We start from the raw sequence: 19,465 nt of genomic DNA on the forward strand, positions 1-19,465 counted from the left end.
CAATATGTACAGTGATTGGAGGTAGCAGTTATGAAGTGATAGGTTCTCGTGCCAATATATTGTGATGCCAATTTGTTGAGCGGTCATCTTCCTTGTATAGACCTAGAAAAGTGAAATACACAGCCAAGGTGACAGAAATAAAGGTTCGTCGGCTGTCCTTCACATTCACACACTGTTGTCTTTATACTTAACAGATCATCTATGATGTCCCAAAGGCCCAACTCCTTCTCAGGTCACCTTCTGGCAGCAACCATGCAGCTGTATTTCACTGTGCAACCAGGCCTACCCAAGCTGCTGCTGCTGGGCCCAGGGTTGATTGTAATGGCACACTGGGACTTGCAGATGACCTGAAATACATATTTTTCTTTCTGCTGTGTAAGATGTAGGCCTACTGCTTTTAACTTGAGTCGAACGCTATTAAACCCTCCCATGGTCAGCAAACACTAGCCATTGCTCTACTTCAGAAAGGATACTGTTCACTGCTGTATGAGTCAATAGGACATTACCTGAATGACTTGTAGTGATCGGGAGGTTATGCCTGTGCTGATGATGGTATAAACCATGTTAGATTGTTGGCTCTGTGCATTGTTTGGGTCTCCTCTCTCTGTGTTCTGCTTCTGTGTCTTTGGTTCTGTTGCAGGATGGCAGGCAGGTAGAGGAGCTGTGATTGCTGCAAGGGCACACCTGTGACCTGTGCCTTGGTCCTTAATAAGCTGTGCCCTAACAAGCTGGGTCTCTCCATTACTAGCAGGAACATCAAATCTAATCTTCCTATGAACCCAATTAACACAAAATATTGTACACTGCTAATCATCAGCTAACTAAATGGTAGGTGAATAGACAATCAAGCTTGATATGGTATAGTCATGAACTAGCACTGTTCAAAGATGTCCAACTTAAGTTCTCAATGTCAATGTCAGCAGAAAAACACGAAAGAGCAGAAACCTGCTCTCGCAATGCAGTGTTAGTCTACTAATAAAATAATTGTGATAATTTTTCAACTTTCATTTATCTTCATAGCGCCCGCTCACTAGGGATGATTTTCCATAACAAATTACGCAATGCGCCCTCTACTTTTATGAGGTGACCTGACGCTCAGGTCGTTGACCCTTTAGTGACACCATCTATATGGGTAACACAATTTTTATTATCTGGGAAATCACACCATAATCTTTTGATACATTTCCTTCTCATGTAATACACTTTCCCCTACATTCAGCCTAATAACATACTCCAAACTAACACAATGTACCATCATTAGGCTACAGTGTCTTGGTAACGGGTGAAAAATACTAGATTTGAACTGAGCTTCCATTCAGGGATACGACTGCAGATGCATTGATTACAGAGAAGTTTAAAGAATTATAATAGACATTTTTGTAAGTCCATCGGTAATATCTGTAGGTTGCCACCTACACTCAGAAGCCAATGCTACTTAGAAACCCTTTTAAAATCAAACACTCTAAAAGTAAGGTTATACAATTTAATTTGATGTCTTTAATTAATTCAAATATGCCTTATGTGTTACAGTGTGTGGTGGCGTAGGACCCAAACGCAGGAGAGTAGCCAGACATTGCCTCAAACAAAGGGTTTATTCTTTTAATTGGGAAACAGACAGGGTCAGTAGCGGTCCTAGTACATATGGCGCCCTAGGAAAGATTTATCAACAGCACCCCCTCTTCATGCTGCCCTAGGCGGCTGCCTATGTCGCCTATAGGAAGGACCGGCACTGGACAGGGTACTCACGTTAAGGACAAGACAAAGACTGGACACAAAACAGGAACCTAAAATACACAGAACCAAACAAGACACAGGTGGACATGATAATACAAACAAGAACTGAAACCACTGAATGAGACACAGGTGAAGACAATGGTAGACACGGACACAGTAGGGCAGGGCAAAACCAAAAACGGGGTCACGTTTGTGGCTGTGACATTATGCCTGCCCAAAGGTGGGTGACTGTATTATCCTAGACTCCATGTACTGTTTGAACTGTACATGGGTTGTGTGTATGGGCAGTCTCAGGGTTATGTCACAGGTGTTGGCCTCTGGGCACACCCTTGGTGCTGGGGGAGGACCAGGGGGACAGGGAGCTGCTGGTGCTGGGGGAGGACCAGGGAGATGGAAAGAGGCAGAAGAATTGAATATCCAATACAGTGCCAATACACACATCTGTATAAGCCCGACATGAGGTGTGTAGCCAACCAGGGCTTGTTTAATGCTGTCATAACTTGATTCATAGGAAGATTAGATAAGAACTTCAGGAAGTGACAAGCCACGGTAATAAGGATAACAATGTATTTATTTAATAAAAAGTGCTTACAAAGAAATGGTTGGTAAATTAGAAGTGTATGGAATGGGTGTGGGATCAGTGCAAGTGTAGAGTGAAGAGAATCATTACACACTAAAAAGCAAACAGTGATGATGTTCCTGCTAGTAATGGAGAGACCCAGCTTGTTAGGGCACAGCTTATTAAGGACCAAGGCACAGGTCACAGGTGTGCCCTTGCAGCAATCACAGCTCCTCTACCTGCCTGCCATCCTGCAACAGAACCAAAGACACAGAAGCAGAACACAGAGAGAGGAGACCCAAACAATGCACAGAGCCAACAATCTAACATGGTTTATACCATCATCAGCACAGGCATAACCTCCCGATCACTACAAGTCATTCAGGTAATGTCCTATTGACTCATACAGCAGTGAACAGTATCCTTTCTGAAGTAGAGCAATGGCTAGTGTTTGCTGACCATGGGAGGGTTTAATAGCGTTCGACTCAAGTTAAAAGCAGTAGGCCTACATCTTACACAGCAGAAAGAAAAATATGTATTTCAGGTCATCTGCAAGTCCCAGTGTGCCATTACAATCAACCCTGGGCCCAGCAGCAGCAGCTTGGGTAGGCCTGGTTGCACAGTGAAATCCAGCTGCATGGTTGCTGCCAGAAGGTGACCTGAGAAGGAGTTGGGCCTTTGGGACATCATAGATGATCTGTTAAGTATAAAGACAACAGTGTGTGAATGTGAAGGACAGCCGACGAACCTTTATTTCTGTCACCTTGGCTGTGTATTTCACTTTTCTAGGTCTATACAAGGAAGATGACCGCTCAACAAATTGGCATCACAATATATTGGCACGAGAACTTTCATAACTGCTACCTCCAATCACTGTACATATTGTCCTGTCACTGAACATACTGGCCTGTAACTGTAGGCTACATACGTTTGCACTGGCACCAATTACTGTTATATGTTGTTTTATATGGCATCATGGTCCTGGGGGAATAGGTTTAGTGTTTATTTTGAATTTATTTAGGAGGTTTATTATATGTTAGCTTGTCATAGGTGTACACTTGTTCTGAGTACTTATATGTCATGTTATGCCAGGTTGCTTTGCGTTGTCTTGTCCTAAGAATTTCAGTGCAGTCTGACCCTGTGTTGGTCTGTGCATCTGACATTAAAAGACTTGAACTTGAAACTCTGTTTTGTTTTTATTATGTACAACCATATGCAATTGAAAATGACAATAAAATACACTTGACTTGAAGATTAGCCTAACAACAGTTGTATATTGCCACCAACTAAGTTTGCGCACAATACTGAGGCAACGCAATCGCAGTGCAAGGGAAGTTCACAAAGCTCCAAGCCAGACAGACAGCCAGCCAGCCTGATATTACTGCATTTATTTGTCTCTGCACCAATTGTTATATCATGCTATCAATGCTCGCACGAGCATTCTAAGACCTACTTTACTTACGTATTAGATGTTACAATTGTTGCCGTAATTTCCCATTGGAGATTCAAGCAAGCAGACTTTAATTTTGGAAAACCAGACGCTGATTGAGCCAAACCAGGCGTTAATTTCGTGTGGTTTGATAGACACGTCTCAAAAAAGCACGCGTTTATTTAGACGCGTGCTTTGTGACACGTTAAAAGCACGCGTCTAAATAAACGCGTGCTTTGAACGTGTCACGTGACACGGTTCAATTTGAGGCGAAAAAGACGCAGACTTGTCGGCGTAATGGACGCCGTCTTTGCATGCAAAGTCGGCGTCAATTACGCGTGGTTGACACACGGAGACGTCCTAATACTTGTCCTTTTGGCCTTCCATAGAAGTCGGCGTCAATTACGCGTGGTTGACACACGGAGACGTCCTAATACTTGTCCTTTTGGCCTTCCATACAATCGTGACACTGCACGCCGTTGGGTTATAAAGAGGACACATGCAGAATATGAACTTGTGCCCGGATCTTGAGCTGATCGTGGGAAATTAAACCCATTCTAATTTGTACACACACACCGCATTATTAGAAAGATGGTTATTGCAAGGCTGGAGGCTCAGTAGTTTGTAAACCAAAATTTTTATTGTACATTATTTACAATGAATCAATATGGAAACAGACAATGAAAAGACCTACATTATGGTCATTTGGGGGGAAAAGGAACAATAAACTGTAAAAATGAATTTGGCCAAAAGTATTCCCACCTTGTTTCCAGCATGAAACGTAACAGAAAAACATTAACAGTAAGTGGCACATGAACTATGGCAAATATTCAACCCGGAACACCTCAATATGATAAAACATAAGTTGTGTTTTTCATACGTGTAACTGATTTGTAATTGTATTTTGTGTAACAGGTTGGTATTATTTCTAAAACATGTAGTGTATTCTATTGCTTCGATTTCACATAACAGGTTATGTTTCTGTTTCTAGCAATATGTCAAATGTAACGCAGCCTATGCACTCCTGCATGATGCTTTTATTAGTATAATTTACTTATAGCCTAAATGTACTGTATGGATACATACCATGTTTATTAAGCTACTACGTGCAGATTTTATAGCCAGTGCATGTCTGAGCAAGGGGAATATAAATCATACAAGATCTGAAATAAAACAGCGTAAAAAGCAAATAACATATCTCTATATGGCTTAATTTAAAGAAGGTGGTTCAACATAAAACAAATAAAAACAAAGAAATGCATCTGATGAATGATGGACCAACAGTTTGCACTTTGTGGTCCAAACTACTTTTGTTGGTTTGAATGACTCAAAAAAGCCCTTTGAGGCAGTACCCCGCAAACCTTAGGCAGCAGTTTTTGACAAATGTCAAGCAAGGGCACAGCTGTACAACATATGCTAGAATATCTACAGTACATGGTCAGTGTACAGCCTAAATATTCTATTTACATTAAATACATACACTTCTGTCAAGCACTTAGTGCGTGATGTAACATGCTATTCTTAGGATAGAGGTGCGTGTGTGTGGGGGGACGACGACAACGTTTGCAGTAAATTCTAGGTCTGTAAGTCTGGAAATCCACACTGTCTCATTCTCCAAGCTCTGTTTCACTTCACTTCTCAGTCTAGCCATTCTCTTCTTTGAAACATTTCATCTCCATGATCGAATCACATCTTACTAAGCCTCATATTCCAGACATTGATCAAGATCTGAGAGCGTCTGGAAAATTGACATTAACCCATCAGAAGACAATCAAATCTGAAGCATGGCATCTGTCTGTGTGGAATATTACGCAATCTATAGGGATCTGACAGTCTCTGAAAAAGACAAGTTGGCTAAATGGCACATGCTATCACTATACTTGGTTCACAGGTTGGTTATTGTAGTCACCTACAAACAAATAAAAAAATTACAATAAAACAATTTGAATCAAGGTCAACTCAAGGTCAACTCCTTTACTATGGAGTGTGGGGTCAGGAAATGTTTCAATAATTAATTAATTATCCACACATTCCATAAAGTTGCTGATATTGCTCTGCTCAAGTGTACACTTTTTTTATTGCTTAGTAACTTTATTGCTATGTAAGGTTGAGCGGTTTTGTTCTTGCATTATAGATTGTTCCCAACACTGCCTTAAATGCTCAACCATATTACAAATTGATTTCAAAATTAAATCACAATGTAGTTTAACTACCGTCTAAACCAGTCCTGATTACTCTTCTACAACAGCAGCAACAGCATTACCTTGCAGAAAAAAGCAACTTCACGTGTAGTTAAAAAAAAGAAATCACTTCATATGGGGTTTGACTCCTGTCCTTGTTCCCATCCAAGTGTTGCACATTCCACTTCAGTAACTGTTCTCATGGCCCGCTAAGATATAGAGGTTGCTGTGTTCTGTGGGGTGGTCCGTAGGTCTGCTTTCCAGCACCACCACCCTGATAACACAAGATCAGATAAAGCTACTTATATATGCAGTTTAGTTTCACAATGCAACAACAGAATCCATCATAAACCAATTCAATTGATGAAAGCATCAGTTGAGAAACTCATTTCTACGCTTATTCTACGCTTGTCTGTTTTATTCCTGTGCCTGTTTTCAGGCACAGGAATAAAACAGACAGGCCGAGAAACAGCTTCTATCCCAGAGCTATGATAGCAATTAACAATGCACAAAACTGACCTGTATTTGTCTCTCTGTTGTGTAATATGTCTTGTGTTTTTACTTGTTTTTACTTAAGCTGAGTATTTATAGTGTAAATCTGTATAGTACAGTCTATATTTTTTGTTTTATACTTTTCAACTGCATTGAGTCTGAGAGCTGCTACCTCAATTTCTTTGTACTTGTGCAATGACAAATAAAGATATTCTATTCTATTCTTTTATTCTGAATGCACACTTCCACCAAATGACTTATTCTCAATATGCCTGCAGGCACTAAACAGGAGTTTAAGTGACTCACTTCCTCATTGTTCTTTTTCATCTAGAAAGCGTGGCATACTTGTTTTACAAGGGGTATAACCTTAATCACTTCGAGAAGTGCAACAAAATTGTGAAACAGTCAATTCAAGTTTTGGCATTGAAGCTATATAGCTTCTTTTGGCCAAAACAACTTTCTATTTATCTTCCAGATCATCTCACCTGTCTGATCCAAGAAGCCGGAACATTCTTGTGTTGTCTGAGATCTCTTGCGTAATCTGAGCGAGAGTGGAATATAGACAGGATTTGATTGTTAATGAACAAATTAATGTTAATAATAAACTGTTTCAAGGTAGAATAAAAGTGGTTTCATTTTCAGTAAAGGTGACCCCATTCTGGATTTTGCTCCTTTCTCAAGCGGATTCATATCGTAAGCATTCACTAAGTATCTCACTGACAAGTCTTTACCTCATTGGATTTGAAGCTGCGCCCCTGCATACCATGCCTCCAAAATGCCAGAACACTGTCTTGAAGACAAACTATGAAAAGAACAAATGTTTATTAATTAAAATAATCTCACCACTTGTGCATGTGTGTTGGACGATATTAGCACTGTAGGTGTAAATAAAGGTAACAAGTGAAAATGAATTTCAACAACAGCGGTCAAGGATAATTACCTATTGCCTCAATCTGGAAATTAAACGTCAGTTCGGCTGAGAGTTTCCTGCTGGACTTCAACCTCCCCTGCAGATTCACAATCTTAATGCACCCTAAGGGTGGGAGGTGCAAATATTAATGTCAGGATAGGCAATCTTTGCAAACCTAGCAATTTTAGCTCACGTTTGAAAGGATTCAAACCAAAATGTCCCGCCCCCTCCCTTCGAAGCCACTCCCCCAAAACACATAAACATGCCTGACGACTGCCGGAGGTAGGTAGACAGACAAACAATGCTTGACATAAAAGATTTTGCTCACCAGCCACTGTGGCTAGTGGTTTTCCAAAGTTACTAGCCACTCAGCAATTTCATTAGCCACAATTGTTGTTGGGAAATTAAGTTTTATTTGATAAAGATGATTACGGTTTGCTACAATTTACTTGAAGAACTAGTTTTATATTCCTTTCAAATGTAAATGACCATTGGAAACACCTAAATCAAGACTACATAAAATGTAGGCTATATGTACAGTCACCAAATCTTCAGCTCTTATAAGTGTGTAAAGCTCCTTAACATATGCAACTGATTAAGACAAAGACATAAAGAGTAGCTCATTGCATAACTGTAGCGAATCAGCCGTCTTCATCCGTTTTGTCGCAATGCTTTTCACATGGCCAACGGAAATTTCATGGTGCTTTATTGTTTCCACTTTTAAATTGCTTGTCCCAACTACAAAAGAGACCCTCTTAACCTTTTCACATTATGTTCTTGGCTGGATCATAAACCAGCCATTCTCGACTGGACCTCCACTTTTTGTTGAACAGTCTTTTCTTTTTCTGTCACTCTTCATTTTTGGTTTCAAGCGTTTTTCTGTTTTGTTTATGCTCTCCGGGTTTTCCTACACCTGCTATGTGCCGCCACATCCTTGCCTTGCACTGAGAAGGGTCCTCAGGTTTTAAAGCGTGTGTTTGTGCGTCTATGTTGCTTAGTAACGAATGTACGGAGGCCGAGACTGTTTAACAGTGGGAAACGATACGTGCTGGTTGAAATGTGTGTCTGTCTCACGGTCAATGCGTGAGGCTTGAGCAGTGGCGGTTCTACACGGGGGCCTACAGGGGCCAGGGCCCCTGTAAAAATGTGGCCCCCCCTGAACTGACTGAATAATATATATATATTTTTTTTTCAGGGGTCTATGCCCACATTTTGCAGCCTTGTCCTACTGTATTTAATTTCTCTTTTTTGATGGCCCCATTTCATTCTTTCAATTGAAACTCTATGTAGAAAATAAATGTTTGTATGATTTTAATGTAAATCTAAATATAGTATTTAATATTTAAATATAATTTGTTTCCGTTATTTAATGTGCCTCTGATTAAACACTGGCCCCACCTTGGCCCCCCGAGTTAAATTTGTCTAGAACCGCCACTGGGCTTGAGAACCCTGTTCAATTAGTTTGTTATTTTAGATGTGTTTTGAGAATACTACAATAAAATATATATATAGAGCGATATATAGAATTCCACCCGCCAAAGTGGCTAGTAAGTAGGGCTGAACGATTTTGGAAAAAATGATAATTGCGATTATTTGTTACCAATATTGCATTTGCGATTATTTCTGCGATTATTTATTTTAATTTTTATGTTCTGTAATATTCAACAGAGACGGCCGAATAACTGTATAGTATGACCTTTCACAATATTATATTCAAAATAAACTTATGATGAAATTAGGTGATGCGTGACTTAATATGAATACAAATTTTATTTACCTACTTGAATCACAGTAGTATATTGACTGATTTTTCCAGCCTTGTAAACATGTAATAATAACATAAAGCATTGTCAAATAAGCCTGGTGTAAACATTAATGTAAGAGTCAGTAACAAATCACAGAAAATCTGAAATATAAAAACAAGTGTTTGTATTACGACACTCAGTATTTAAAGTCACTGTCATAAACATATGACATGTGACATGTGGATTGCGCTTTTTAAATATGCGATTATTATATGAGTTATTATGAATAAATATAGATATATACTACTGATCTCCAGTCAGCAACATAAAGTTCAGAAACCTCTTCGAAAATGAATCAAATGTGCTTTGCACTTTCTTAACTAAAGCTAGCTAGCTACCGTTTTGGAAAAAAACTTGCGCTGTGGGGGCCGTCGGAAATATTTAGAACTCACGCATCTAAAGGTTAAATCTTAAAAGAAAAAGAAACACTGTCTGAACATTTCTGATCCAGTCAGTAGCCTAACAGAAACATAATGGCACTGACAGACATAGCGATCCTACTGTATGTGCGTCACAGAGGGGCATCATATCGTTCGAGATGAACGCTGTTACTGCTTGAGTAATTTTGTGCATGAATATGGAGTTAGGCTTTGAAACATTTTGATCAGTGATCCTGTCGGGTGTTATTTGGCTTATTTGACACACTGGTGTTCAGCATTTTAGCTATGCATCGTACATGGCTTTGTGGGGTTTTTTTAGGGCCGAATTAGGTTGTTGGTGTTGCCCTGTGAGGTAGCAACGTTAGCCAGGGAGGTTTTGCACCATACTTGACACTGTGCAGCATCTTTTTTAAAGGCAAAATTGGCAGTGTCTGTAGTGTCAGGTTCTGTTGAGCCTGAGGCCATCGTACAGGTGAAGGTAAAGTGTAACGTGCACCAAAGTAAAATCGCAGCCTTTGCGATTACAAAATCTCGTTTTTTCACATCGCGATATAATCGTGAATGCAATTAATCGTTCAGCCTTACTAGTAAGACTGACTGCTTTACCCGCCAAAGCCGAATTTTACCCGCTTTTGGCGGGTGGGCGGGTGCCAATGTCCCTGCAGACAAATAAGCCCGTCCAATCATTGCATTGGTTCTGAATGCCGACAAATCATTAGTGCCAGTCCAACCTTAACTATTGGTCGTGTACATTAGTCTTGTGACTCCAACAGATATCGGATTGATTACATTTTACTGTCAAACCTTTAGATTTATTGGTTGCTATCAGAATGTGAAGTTAATCTCAACAATATTGCCTACCCAGCCGTTAATTGTGTGTGAAACTGAAGCACACAATGGGCACTGCGTTCAACATTACGGGATGGGGGAGGTTGTAACACATACAGAGCCATCCATAGACATGACATAACAACATAGCAGTTATTGGAATGCATGACAGTTCACATAAAGGGGTTACCCATGTGGGTGCGTGCGTTACACCCAGAACAACAGTTTCTGAATGCTTAATGCTGGGTAGAAAGTGCTGTGTAAGTCAAACGTCTTATCTGATATTAATTCTCTACATTGCATCTTGATTTAATGGAACTTACGATCCAGGCAGACCAAAATGGTGTCTCGTTCCAGCTGAGTCACGTGGATAACACAGGTCTGTGGATTGTCTAGAACAAACACAAAACTGCTTTTGAGTTACTGTACACTGTATGCCATTTTACTTTGTCATGATCACATCTTCTATTGTAGTGGAGGCCACACACCTCCCCATCCATGTTGTAATTACAAATATGATGATGATGTCCTTGTGGGAAAAAGTTTGTTTTTTCCATGCTTGAATGGTAACGCCATGACAGCATAGTTGACACTGTACCAATTAAGCTGCGTTGACAATTGCGTCACATTTTTCCAAAAGCCAAATGAACAATTTAATATTCATTTATAACATACTGTTTTCTGTATTGCTGTACCCGTTTTATAGAAGCATTTATTTTATTCCCATATATATTGCTGCATATGTTTGAGGGGTATTTTCAAGAAAGAATTAATTTCCTGGTATTTATAAAGAATCAAATGGACAGTATGATTTCCCCCTGTAAATCTTACCAGATTCATCAAACCAAGGAGAAGTGGAGTTCGGGTCCAGGGTTTCAAAACACACCACTTGGTTGAACTCTGCACCCTTGCTGACACCCATACAGATGAGGGGGTACGGGTGCTCCGGCACCACCAACATCTCAAACACCTCAAGTGGGCAGGGCAGGTGGAATTCGATGTTCTGAGGGACATGGCAGCCTTTTAGCAACTTAGCATAGACATTAGCATTCACATTGTAAGAGGAAGCTCTTGTTAGCATGCAAAGCTAATGTGTATCTGAAAAGGTTTCAATGCTCACGTCAAAAGTAGAGCCTGACCCTAGCACAGGCCTAGGCCAGATTTATCCAGCCCATTTAGATATATGTTTTAAACTGCGCTAAAAATTGGACACTATGAATACTACATAGGGTTTTATGTTGTTGCTAATGATAGGCAGCAATAACAATCCCAAACCAATGTAAGGAAGTGCAGTGTTAGCTTACAGTTGACTATACAGGAAAAACTCATTTCATACCAGGAAGAGGGAAGAGGAAGCTAATTCTAGGGTTGGGGGAAAAAAACTATTCACATTTGAATCGCGATTCAGTCTTATAGCGAATCATATCGATTCACAAATGTAAACAATTTTTGGTGGGATTTAAAAAATTGTGAATCGATTTTTTTATCGATTCGTGACCCCAATAATCGAATCGTGATGTACCAAAACATTCCCAACCCTAGCTAATTCATTCAGAAAGAGAGTATTAAAATTAGTGGACAGACTTTAAGAGGAAGTGTATATGAATTTTAATCTGTCATGTCTACATGAAGTCATCTCTAAAACGTCCAACAGGCCGCCAGTGGTCTTCAACCGTGGTCCTCAGGGCCAACTGTCCTGCATGTTTTATGTTTCCCTGCTCCAACACACTTGATTCAAATTAATCATTATGAAGCTCAGCAGAAGCCTGATAACAACCATTCATTTGAATCAGGTGTATAGGAGCATGGAAACATCTAAAACAGGGGTGGGGAACCTTTTTTCTGCCAAGGGCCATTTGGATATTTATAAAATCATTCGGGGGCCGTACAGAATTATCAACTGAAAAATGTGCCTGCTATATTTGGTCAAACATCTAATTAACTCACCCCTAATGTGATGGCTGGAACTGCTTCTCTTTGGTGAGGTTTGTGATGTTAGCTGGCACGGATGCAGCCTGCTTTGACTAGGGGTGCATCGAACATTTCTTGGGGGGGTATCATGATTACGGAAAGGGATCGTATTATTTTTTATATTGCTACAATTTTTGAGACTGCTTATCGATCTGAGTGTTAATCAGGCGCGGAGCCATACGTTTTTAACATTCGGGGCTTAGCCCAAACCAACAACGTATTCTGGGTTTGATTTGCTAGAAAGGAATTCCACACTTAATGCGAGTGCGCAGAGCGCGCGAGCAATTTTTTTTGGTACATTGGTACGCAACGCTGCGCGCCTCCACGGTCCTCTTCCACATATTAAAATAGTGCTGCTGCCAACAAGTAATGCACCTAATAATATGGTTCCTGCAGTGCCATGGCGGGCCGGACCAAATGATTTTGCGGACCGTATGGCCGGACGTTCCCCACCCCTGATCTAAAACATGCAGGACAGTGGGCCCTGAGGACCAGGGTTGAAGACCACTGCAATAGGCAACACAGACACTACAGGACACAAGGGGGAAAATTGTTATTTTTCAGTTATGTAATGACTAAATTAAATTGCTTTCAGTCCAAATTATTTTGGCTTTGTTGTAGGGAAGCCTTTATCAAAAAAAAAAAAAACTATGACTATGCTCACCTTCACCCACTACTGAGATAACATCCACCCTGTCCTCTACAAACTCCACTGGTTCCTGGTTAAATACAGGATTCACCTTGAAATACTCCTTACCACCTACAATAGCCTGGCCCCTCCCTACCTCTCTGACTTCGTCCTTCACTACACCCCTACCTCAGGCCTGCTACCGCACTAAAACCCACCAGGACCAAGCTCCAGATCTGGGGTGATAGGGCCTTTTCAGGTGCCACACCGTCCTTCTATAATGCCCAACCACAATCGACAGGCAAACTTGTCTTCCATCTTTCAAACTGGCCCTCAACCACCTTTAATAACTTGCGTTTACCAGGTAACCGCTCTCCCTTCCCTCCATTTCATGATTCCTTTAGTTTTTAACTACTTACTTGCCTTTTATTTAAAAAGCCTGATTTTACCATGTTCATTCTGTGAAGCATCTTTGAGTATTTAGAAAATAATTGTACAATTGTAAAATCAATTGTACAAGATTCATTCCTGTGTTCAGTGACCCAACCTTGTTTTGCCTCTGACTACAAAATGCTATTCTTAAGTTCATGAGGTTAAGCAGCCTTCCATGCAAACATGTGTGACTAGTAGTAAAATGTGTGTCTAAGTATGAATGCTGACAACATAGTATTTACCCATAAATGTTTAGTATTATTTCGAATAAACCTACTTGAACTGTACTGGGTAAAACTTTGTTTATTGGAGTGAAATGAGTACAAACCTTGTTGATGTAAAATACTGGGAGCAAATATGATCTTAGCAACACTTGCTTGCTATATAACTTATGGATGGGTTGGGTGTTACCTTGACAAGCATGAACTTCTGCATGGGCTCCACCCACTCCAAAAGGACCACACTTGACTGAAATGCTCCACACAAGTACTTATGGCCCGTGTAGGGATTCCTCACTGGGGGTGAAGAACAAGTATAATTAGACATTGTGAGACATTATCAATCCTTTTGAAACAGCACCTTCCTTTTTGTAATGATTATCAATGAGAAGTATCAATAATAGGTTGTCCTCTGCCAAAAAGGCTACCACCTGGATATTGGTTTTGCAAGCAAAGCTTTTTGTGCCATGTCATTCTTACAAAAAAGGCTGATAGACTGACTATTGCTGAAAGTACAATTATAATGGCCTATAAGTACTTTGCACATTTAAGGAGTCCCAAAATGTATCAAAAAAACTGTTACGAGTTTATTAAAGGGTTGAACTTCCTGACAGGCAAATGGAGACCAAAGGCAGAGACCAAAAACATGAGCAGGAGAGATGGGAGACTATGTCTTACTTACCAACACAACATTTTTGACACCCTTTAGTGTCAGGAATCTTATTGGAGATGGAAAACTTCCTAAAATCATGATTGAGGTCAAATTACTAAGAAATCAGAATAGTGAGAAGTTTTCACAGACAGTGGCTCACTTCAGTTGTATTTTAGAGAGTAACACAAAGTAAAAGATACTTATTTGAACAGGAAATTTTCAAAGGACTCTGACATCTTTTTACCTTGGAATGATTTTATCAGGGAGCCTGTGCGTAGGAATGGCCACAGGTAGCTTCTGCATCTGCCGAGCATGCTCAAACAGACCTGCCAGGTTGTGGCAGTACAGCTGGGAGGCTTTTCCTGAGAAATTATTCAGGGATGAAAAACTGTATATTCCTGGTAGGTAAATATTGTAAGTCTTTACAGGAATATCAGTCATAATTCACAGGAAAGTTCGACTCTAAGCGTGCGTGGACACATTTGAGCTATCAACTTCTGTATATTCTTTATGATAACTGGCTTCTAGTAGCTTCAACTGTGACAGTTAGTGCACAGGATATGTTATGTCTTGGTGACACTAACTGGAATAATAGTAATAAAGTAGTAAATAATTTATGAGTGAATAAAATGACTATAATGTTGTGCACCCTTACCAGATATGGAGAGTAAACTATTACTCATGACGTAAACCCACGTACACCTTCGGGGAAACAGCTAAGGAAAATAAAAGTTTATATACAGGTATTTAATAAAAATGGATACAAGTTCAGTGGTGCACATCAACATAGTTAATTGTTCTCGGTCTGAATACAAACCTCCTTTCTAATTATATCGTATTTTCTAGGCTAAATCCTCTTCTAAATTGTGCCATATGGGTATGTATAATGTCAGAGATTTAACAAATACTACTGCATTAAACACACATTTACAAAGGGAAGATTGTTAAGCGTACCTGCTCCATACAATTTTCATGCAGCTCATTCAGATTTAACGTGTAAATGCCCTCTTCTGCTCCAAATATGAGATACTGGTCTGAAACAGGCAAATAAAAGACAAATAATACAAACATTTCACTTTGTCAAATATGAGCTGCACTAAGCTACACCATCCAAAGACATACATCCATAAAAAAGTAGACACTTCAATAAAACTACCAGACATGGACAATTGCCATATCTGTAATGTAATATGATAGAGGCAGCTAAAACAGACCACATTTAAGTCTGGATATTAAATATAATCTTGTTGGAAAACACTATTACAAAATAATGTGCCCCTGAAGACATTGGCTACACTTGGTAGCTAAAATGTACTTAAAATTGTTAAGCAAAACGTTGCCTTTGTTTAAGTTTTGTGGGAAATACATTTAAATAATAGTTTTAACTAGTTTACTACACCACAAAAAGGCCAAAAGGTTCTTTTTAATACAGTTTTAAATGTAATTGAGATACCATCAAGCAACTGTAAAATTAGTAATCAAATCCTTAATTGAACTACATTGCAACCAATCCTAACCACTGGTGAGCCTATACATGGTTACTTGGTGTATCACAGATGTAAGGCCAAACCTCTTGTATCGGGATTGATCCAGGATGCAGCACAGTGTATTTTGAGAGGACAGCCATTGAAGACTTTTGAGAAACAAGCACCCATCTGAGGCACAAAAACAATTATAATTAAATTATAATCAAAATTGAACATTATATTTAATGCATGTGTCTATTGTTCCATGTCAAAATATAAGAAAACATTTTATAGTTACTTAATAGTACATTCAGTTGTTCAACTCGTGACTTTGACTCGTGTCAAACCAATGTTCCAATGACATGAATACATTAAATCTGAAGGTCATATTTATAGTTTATGCAGTAAGTCACAGACCAGTAGAAGTTATTTGAAACTGTTTACTGTCTTTTAGTTTTTCTGTAAGTAGAAAGTTGATTAAATTACACTGAGACAAAATTGACTAGTCCCTGGAAGTTTTACTGAAAAATAACTTTAGTATTAGGACTTCCAGTCAGACCAAAGCACTGTGTATGAATATGGTTGTGATTATGGACTTACATGGACTTTCGGGGTGGGGGGGAGGCCGTTACTGATAGGTTTCTTATGAAAAGAAATGACGTCATTAACACCAGGTTGCCAAACAGTGACTAATAATAGTGGCAATCTTTCTCACTCACATACACGGACACATCGCACTCTATCAGAAAATGATAACATTTTGAATAAATGCAAATGGTCAATATTTAATGAATGTCACTGATTAATAAGTAAATATAATTAGGTAAACATAGAAGGCCTCCTTTTCAGTTTTTAGCTCTTGGCTAGATTTAAATATTCTCTTTTCAGATAAGTGAGAAAGACCATGAACTCCAAAAGGCCAAAGCAGTCCTCAATTAATATTTATATTGGAAAAAAAAACTAGATATAGCTAGATATGGGGTCTAAATACTTATAAGCAAACAAACTGAGTTAACAATTTCCTTGTATCTTTGTTACCGGAATTTCTTTCCTGTCTTTCCTTGTAGTACCACTAGGGGGCGTAGTAGACTGCTTTTCGGCCCCAGCATCACTGCTCACGTCTGTCGAACTAACTCCATTGCCTGTCGGAAAAGGATTTGTTTATTTAAGAACTTGGCTGTCACAATGTAAAATGGGCTCTAGTTCTTACAATGGACAAAATACAATAACTACAATGGACAACATTCAACTAAACGAAATTTAACAGTTAAAATACTAATGTGTTGTCTTTAACCTACATTTAGTCAAGTCAGATGCAGAGTACAGATTTATTACAATTTACCACATTGATTAAGTTTCATATATATATATATATATATATATATATATATATATATATATATATATATAAATTTAATTAAGCACAAGGGCCACATGGAAACTGTAGGCAGTACAGATAATATAGAATGTGGATTCAGCAGTGAGGAGAAGCTGGCGGTCAGACTACTTGAGGTGGAAGTGATAATGACCAGGGCTGTTGTACATGGTGACTCATGATGTGGCAGAGTGGGTGTGTGACATTATCGCATGCCTAAACAACCGCTGCCCCCCGGACTATAAATAGAATCGCAAAACGCTTGGGTACGATCGGTTGATGCCTTCGGAAAAGACTGACACAATTAACTTGTTTGTGTGTGTGTGGGTTCTTGCAGGTTTCAGTAAGTCAAATTTAAGACCTTTTAAAGACATTTTAAGACCATAAAGATTGAAATTTAAGACCTACACGACGCATTACCCCAAAAAATATTCAAATCAAAGACATTCTGAAAAAAACAATTTATTTCAATGAATTCAGTCATTGAAAAATCATAAATTTAATTTACAGATAAAACAATCACATTAGTCATTTTTGAATATTTTTTGGGCAAAGTTTGCAGCGAGCCCTGGAGCTGGGTACCGCTTGTAACCAACAGCGGAAACCGCTGTGATCTAGCCATGTCTCGTTGAAAGTACACTTTCCCATTTTCCACACGTAGCCGAACTTTAACAAACTCTGAGGAAGCGCAGACGTATTTCGCGGGCAGGTATTGCATTTATAACAGGTTTTTGTAGTTTTATCACCGTGTACATACCAACACCAATATCCCCCAGAAAGAACTACAACACACCGAACCAACGTTCTGAGGGCAGTGTTCTGCTGGTTTCGTTTGTAGAGCTCCGCTTTGTAGGCTGCGACTCAATACTTTTGCTTCTTTGTCATAACTTTCTGCGGCCAGCAGTTCTAGAAATGAACGAGGGTAAAACCTTTTTTACACCTGACTAAATGAAATTTAAGACCTCGGATGAAAATCTGGCCGTTTTTAAGACGTTTTAAGGTCTTAAATTTAAAGTTCCGAATTTTAGACTTTTTAAGACCCCGCGGGAACCCTGATTCTTCAATTTTTGTTAACATTGTATGAGTTCAAATAACTCAGTTAGAAGGCACCTTTACGCTGTTTTTTTGTTAGCAAAGCATTAAGAAAATTCATTATGCCAAAGGTATTCATGGTTGACTGCACTGCCCCAGATTAAATTACATTTAAAGAACAATTTACCCTTTCCCCCAAACTAGACTGTATCACAGAATGAGACTCGAGCGATTTAGCAGCAAGAATAGTTTAGTTTGTAGGGATAATTCAAACACAGATCCTAATTGGGTGTGCTTTGCCTTCGGCAAGGGCACAACCTTTGTTCTCTCACATATATATTATTATTGTGAGAATGCTGTCAAGCATTCTCACTATTTTTTTCTCACATTTGTTTTCATGTTTCTCTTTATTGTTGGAATGCTGCTTCAGCATTCCAAGTATTGTTCTTTGAATCTTTATTCAACTTCTTCTATTTCTTCCAAGACACCTTTCAGCGCCTTCAAATCTTCAGCTATTAAAACCGTTCAGCTATCAAAAAATTCAGCAGTTTCAGGCCATGGGTGCTATGACTTTTCAGCTTTGTACCTCTTATGCTTGAATTAATATAAATCAATATTCATAATATTTTTAACATGGGTTTCCAATGGAGTTTTCTTTCAAATCCTCTCAAACTTCTTTAAACTTCTTCAACTTCCAAATCCTTCAACTTCCAAATCCTTCTTCTTCCTCAATCTTTCAGCTAGAGCCACCATTTAAACTTTAAAATGTTGACAAAACCCTAAACTATTTTAAATAATTCAGCTTTTTGATATCTATTCAACTTTTTTCAATATCACTGATTGTTTCATGACTTTTTCAAGCCGTTTCTGAGATTTACATGGGTGTGTACGTGAAACCCTAGAGTGCAGACTGAAACGCTTAGAGTGGAGGGCAGCTTCGGATGTCGTTGAAAAAATATTTCTAGTTTGCCAGCATTGCCACAATTTTCGCTCTTCATGCTTCATTTTTGGATCAATAGATAGCTAATTTTGTGCTGGTCGTAGACAGTTGTCTGTTGAATCCAACAGACGTACACATTTGTTCAGAGCCCCACGAAAGTGAGACAAAGTCCAACTCTCGCCCCATAGAGACCAATGCAAATCTGGTGGCAAAATCGTCAGAGAAAGCAAAAAGAACAAGATTTTGAAACTGCCGGTAGAGTCGTATTTCTGACCGCACAGAAATATAAAGGACATCTCTGGTTTCGGCAGAGTCTTGGGTCTCGGAAAATATCCTTATTTTTTGAATTGGACGTATAGTTTTGCGTCTAGGTTAACTTGTTTGAGGTGTGGATTCTAGCTACATTTCTGTTATTCTCTCCCCTCAGCGCGTTA

General features: G+C 39.1%; 1 protein-coding gene and 1 long non-coding RNA gene across 3 annotated transcripts in view; both read right to left on the reverse strand.

Annotated features, from left to right (window-relative positions):
* Nucleotides 1-2,287: 2,287 nt before the first annotated feature.
* Nucleotides 2,288-3,922, reverse strand: LOC134008726 (uncharacterized). The gene is made up of 2 exons (XR_009928178.1): nucleotides 3,756-3,922; nucleotides 2,288-2,990 (listed from the first exon to the last, which is right to left on the reverse strand). It is a non-coding gene; the product is annotated as an uncharacterized LOC134008726 (long non-coding RNA).
* A 418-nt stretch (nucleotides 3,923-4,340) lies between these two features.
* Nucleotides 4,341-19,465, reverse strand: part of map4k3a (mitogen-activated protein kinase kinase kinase kinase 3a) — a 69,406-nt gene continuing 54,281 nt past the window's right edge. For both annotated transcript variants that reach the window (XM_062448889.1, XM_062448888.1), the window contains 14 exons: nucleotides 16,723-16,826; nucleotides 16,285-16,326; nucleotides 15,789-15,873; nucleotides 15,173-15,252; nucleotides 14,874-14,934; nucleotides 14,463-14,580; nucleotides 14,249-14,307; nucleotides 13,760-13,863; nucleotides 11,149-11,320; nucleotides 10,641-10,709; nucleotides 7,335-7,427; nucleotides 7,126-7,196; nucleotides 6,880-6,935; nucleotides 4,341-6,176 (listed from right to left, as the gene is read on the reverse strand). In XM_062448889.1, the coding sequence (XP_062304873.1) occupies nucleotides 6,089-6,176; nucleotides 6,880-6,935; nucleotides 7,126-7,196; nucleotides 7,335-7,427; nucleotides 10,641-10,709; nucleotides 11,149-11,320; nucleotides 13,760-13,863; nucleotides 14,249-14,307; nucleotides 14,463-14,580; nucleotides 14,874-14,934; nucleotides 15,173-15,252; nucleotides 15,789-15,873; nucleotides 16,285-16,326; nucleotides 16,723-16,826 (1,202 nt within the window). In that variant the 3' untranslated portion in view covers nucleotides 4,341-6,088. The remainder of the gene's footprint in view (nucleotides 6,177-6,879; nucleotides 6,936-7,125; nucleotides 7,197-7,334; nucleotides 7,428-10,640; nucleotides 10,710-11,148; nucleotides 11,321-13,759; nucleotides 13,864-14,248; nucleotides 14,308-14,462; nucleotides 14,581-14,873; nucleotides 14,935-15,172; nucleotides 15,253-15,788; nucleotides 15,874-16,284; nucleotides 16,327-16,722; nucleotides 16,827-19,465) is intronic.

This window comes from Osmerus eperlanus, chromosome 22 (assembly GCF_963692335.1).
Source record: "Osmerus eperlanus chromosome 22, fOsmEpe2.1, whole genome shotgun sequence".
Taxonomy (NCBI): Eukaryota; Metazoa; Chordata; class Actinopteri; order Osmeriformes; family Osmeridae; genus Osmerus; species Osmerus eperlanus.